Below are 5,000 nucleotides of genomic sequence, written 5' to 3'. Positions count from 1 at the left end.
GTGGATTTTTGGACCAAGGTTAAGGGTCATTTTCAGGCCATTAAACAGGCAAATATGTACTCTAAGGATCTATGTTTGATTGGTAATGTCTCTCTCTCTCTCTCTCTCTCTCTCTCTCTCTCTCTCTCTCTCTCTCTCTCTCTCTCTCTCTCTCTCTCTCTCTCTCTCTCTCTCTCTCTCTCAATACTCAACAGGGGTGGAGATCCTGGTTAACTCTTGCATAAGTGTTTCGGACAGCACAGGGATGAAAGAGTGAAGATGCTGGTTAACTCTTGCATAAGGGATTGGGACAGCACAGGGATGAAAGAGTGGAGATCCTGGTTAACTCTTGCATAAGGGATTCGGACAGCACAGGGATGAAAGAGTGAAGATGCTGGTTAACTCTTGCATAAGGGATTGGGACAGCACAGGGATGAAAGAGTGGAGATGCTGGTTAACTCTTGCATAAGGGAGTTGGACAGTACAGGGATGAAAGAGTGAAGATGCTGGACATGGGTACAGCCAGGTATCTAAGAATCCTCCTCCTTCATATCCCACTCACCTCCCTGTCCACCTTGCCCTCCCCTCTATGCTGTCCAACTCCCTAATGCAAGAGTTAACCAGCATCTCCACTCTTTCATCCCTGTGCTGTCCAACTCCCTTATGCAAGAGTTAACAAGCATCTCCACTCTTTCATCCCTGTGCTGTCCAACTCCCTTATGCAAGAGTTAACCAGCATCTTCACTCTTTCATCCTTGTGCTGTCCAACTCCCGAATGCAAGAGTTAACCAGCATCTCCACTCTTTCATCCCTGTGCTGTCCAACTCCCTAATGCAAGAGTTAACCAGCATCTCCACTCTTTCATCCCTGTGCTGTCCAACTCCCTAATGCAAGAGTTAACCAGCATCTCCACTCTTTCATCCCTGTGCTGTCCAACTCCCTAATGCAAGAGTTATCCAGCATCATCAATCTCTCACCCCGTCTCACTACCAGGCCCCATGCTGACCAACACACCCTTCCCCAGGTTGTGATTCCCCTGCCCATCAAGGTGAAGAGCCGGGACGTTGTGGTGGAGTGGGGGCGCCGCACCCTCAAGGCAGGCCTGCGCAACGCCCCGCCCATCGTTGAGGGGGAGCTGTACAACGAGGTCAAGGTGGAGGAGTGCAATTGGTATCTCGACAATGGCAACACTGTCACCCTGTCCCTGGAGAAGGTGGGTGGGTTTGGTACCTTTATTTAGCGGTACCGGTATGTATTGGTACCTTTATTTAGCGGTACCGGTATGTATTGGTACCTTTATCTAGCGGTACCGGTATGTATTGGTACCTTTATTTAGTGGTACCGGTATGTATTGGTACCTTTATTTAGCGGTACCGGTATGTATTGGTACCTTTATTTAGCGGTACCGGTATGTATTGGTACCTTTATTTAGCGGTACCGGTATGTATTGGTACCTTTATTTAGCGGTACCGGTATGTATTGGTACCTTTATTTAGCGGTACCGGTATGTATTGGTACCTTTATTTAGCGGTACCGGTATGTATTGGTACCTTTATTTAAGCTTACCGGTATGTATTGGTACCTTTATTTATGGTACCGGTATGTATTGGTACCTTTATATAGCGGTACCGGTATGTATTGGTACCCTTATTTAGCGGTACCGGTATGTATTGGTACCCTTATTTAGCGGTACCGGTATGTATTGGTACCTTTATTTAGCGGTACCGGTATGTATTGGTACCTTTATTTAGCGGTACCGGTATGTATTGGTACCTTTATTCTTTGGTACCACTATTTATTGGTACTTTATTCTTTGGTATTGGTACTTTATTCTTTAGTACCTTTAATTATTGGTACTATATTCTGTGGTACCTCTACATATTTGTACTCAACACTCGAGTCCCCTGTCCTCTATTTATTGGTACTATATAACCAAAAAACATTCAAATTCAAACTAAAAACATTCAAATCCAACCAAAAACATTCTAATTCAACCAAAAAACATTAAAATTCAACCAAAAAACAAATTCAACCAAAAACATTAAAATTCAACCAAAAAACAAATTCAACCAAAAACATTAAAATTCAACCAAAAAACAAATCCAACCAAAAAACATTAAAATTCAACCAATAACATTAAAATTCAACCAAAAACATTAAAATTCAATCAAAAACATTCAAATTCAACCAAAAACATTCAAATTCAACCAAAAAACATTCAAATTCAACCAAAAACATTCAAATTCAACCAAAAAACATTCAAATCCAACCAAAAACATTCTAATTCAACCAAAAACATTCAAATTCAACCAAAAACATTCAAATTCAACACAAAACATTCAAATCCAACCAAAAAACATTTGATTTCAACCAAAAACATTCAAATTCCACCAAAAAAACATTAAAATTCAACCAAAAAACATTAAAATTCAACCAATAACATTAAAATTCAACCAAAAACATTCTAATTCAATCAAAAACATTCAAATTCAACCAAAAAACATTCAAATTCAACCAAAAACATTCAAATTCAACACAAAACATTCAAATCCAACCAAAAAACATTTGATTTCAACCAAAAACATTCAAATTCCACCAAAAAAACATTAAAATTCAACCAAAAACATTCAAATCCAACCAAAAAACATTAAAACTCAACCAATAACATTAAAATTCAACCAAAAACATTCTAATTCAATCAAAAACATTCAAATTCAACCAAAAACATTCAAATTCGACCAAAAACATTCAAATCCAACCAAAAAAACATTCAAATCCAACCAAAATCCATTCAAATTCAACCAAAAACATTCAAATCCAACCAAAAAACATTCAAATCCAACCAAAAAACAAAAACATTCAAATCCAACCAAAAAACATTCAAATCCAACCAAAAACATTCAAATTCAACCAAAACCCATTCAAATTCAACCAAAAACATTCACATTCAACCAAAAAACATTCAAATCCAACCAAAAAACATTCAAATCCAACCAAAAACCATTCAAATTCAACCAAAAAACATTCAAATCCAACCAAAAACCATTCAAATTCAACCAAAAACCATTCAAATTCAACCAAAAACATTCAACCCTCCCCAGATCAACCGCATGGAGTGGTGGTCCAAGCTGGTGACCTCCGACCCCGAGATCAACACCCAGAAGGTCAACCCAGAGCCCTCCAAGCTGGGTGACCTGGATGGGGAGACCCGGGGCATGGTTGAGAAAATGATGTATGACCAGCGCCAGAAGGAGATGGGACTACCAACATCCGATGAGCAGAAGAAGCAGGATGTTTTGAAAAAGTGAGAGGAGGAGGAGGAGGAGGAGGAGGAGGATAGGGAAGATAAGGGGGAGGAAGATAGGGAGGGAGATGAGAAGGATAGGGAAGATGAGGGGGAGGAGGAGGAGGAAGATGGGGAGGGAGATGAGGAGGATAGGGAAGATGAGGGGAAGGAGGAGGAAGAAGATGGGAAGGAGGAGGAAGATGGAGGGAGAGAAAGTGTGGTATGGTGAGGAAGAGGAAGGGTTGTAAGGGAGGGAAGAGGAGGAGGAGGAGGAGGAGGGAGAGAGGGAGGAAGGGTGGTAATGGGAAGGGAAGGGAAAGGAAGGGAAGGGAAGGGAAGGGAAGGGAAGGGAAGGGAAAGGAAGGGAAGGGAAGGGAAGGGAAGGGAAGGGAAGGGAAGGGAAAGGAAGGGAAGGGAAGGGAAGGAAAGGGAAGGGAAGGGAAGGGAAGGGAAGGGAAGGGAAAAAAGATGAGGAAAAAATACATTAAAAGAAGAGAGAGAGAGAGAGAGAGAGAGAGAGAGAGAGAGAGAGAGAGAGAGAGAGAGGAGGAAAACAGAGGTAGAGAAGAAATATTGAAAAAAAAAAAATAATAACCATGAAACAGAAGGAAAGGAAAGGAAGGAAAAGGGCGAGGGATTTCTATACATTTTTCTCTGTTCATTTCTCAACATTTATTTTTACAAGGGAGATAATTCACGGACCAAAACATAAACAACAACAAAAATGAACTGTGCTTGCTCTAGGGGGCGGGACAAACTGGGACTATTTCTATGTTTTTTGTTATGAGAGGGATTTGGAGGCCAGTGGTCGATAGGCTGGGCTCACACATAGCTGATCTGATATCCCGTTCCGCCCCGGTTCGTCCCGACCAATGTAGACGGGACAAAACATGTGTCATCGTGGCCCGGGGTGTCTGGGGTCAAACCAAATGTCGGGAAGCAGGACGGGACGGGACGGGATAGCAACACCACCAGGCAGGGTCGAGCCTTCCCCTGGTGGCATCACAGGAAATGGAAGAGGTTTAAGAGGAATTTAGAGGAGGATTGAGAGGTTCAGAAGAGGATTGAATCTCTTCCATTTCCTCTTAATCCTCCTGTAAACCTCTTAGGAAATGGAAGAGGTTTAAGAGGGATTTAGAGGAGGATTGAGAGGTTCAGAAGAGGATTGAATCTCTTCCATTTCCTCTTAATCCTCCTGTAAACCTCTTAGGAAATGGAAGAGGTTTAAGAGGAATTTAGAGGAGGATTGAGAGGTTCAGAAGAGGATTAAATCTCTTCCATTTCCTCTTAACCCTCCTGTAAACCTCTTAGGAAATGGAAGAGGTTTAAGAGGAATTTAGAGGAGGATTGAGAGGTTCAGAAGAGGATTGAATCTCTTCCATTTCCTCTTAATCCTCCTGTAAACCTCTTAGGAAATGGAAGAGGAATTTAGAGGAGGATTGAGAGGTTCAGAAGAGGATTGAATCTCTTCCATTTCCTCTTAATCCTCCTGTAAACCTCTTAGGAAATGGAAGAGGTTTAAGAGGGATTTAGAGGAGGATTGAGAGGTTCAGAAGAGGATTAAATCTCTTCCATTTCCTCTTAATCCTCCTGTAAACCTCTTAGGAAATGGAAGAGGCTGAAGAGGAATTTAGAAGAGGATTGAGAGGTTCAGAAGAGGATTGAATCATACATATTTTTCAATGTATAATCACATAGAAAATGGTTGATTGAAAGGCAAATCTAGGTATAATTT

At 41.3% G+C, this 5,000-nt stretch overlaps 1 protein-coding gene across 1 annotated transcript in view; it reads left to right on the top strand.

Annotated features, from left to right (window-relative positions):
* LOC126987206 (nuclear migration protein nudC-like) overlaps window positions 1-3,289 on the top strand; it is a 46,220-nt gene extending 42,931 nt beyond the window's left edge. Inside the window, exons 5-6 of the mRNA XM_050844022.1 lie at window positions 1,004-1,192; window positions 3,081-3,289. Of these exons, the coding sequence (XP_050699979.1) occupies window positions 1,004-1,192; window positions 3,081-3,287 (396 nt within the window). The 3' untranslated portion in view covers window positions 3,288-3,289. The remainder of the gene's footprint in view (window positions 1-1,003; window positions 1,193-3,080) is intronic.
* Window positions 3,290-5,000: the final 1,711 nt, after the last annotated feature.

Source organism: Eriocheir sinensis, chromosome 64 (assembly GCF_024679095.1).
Source record: "Eriocheir sinensis breed Jianghai 21 chromosome 64, ASM2467909v1, whole genome shotgun sequence".
Taxonomy (NCBI): domain Eukaryota; kingdom Metazoa; phylum Arthropoda; class Malacostraca; order Decapoda; family Varunidae; genus Eriocheir; species Eriocheir sinensis.
Note: the sequence above shows the minus strand (reverse complement) of the source record. Positions and strands in the feature narration are given on the sequence as shown.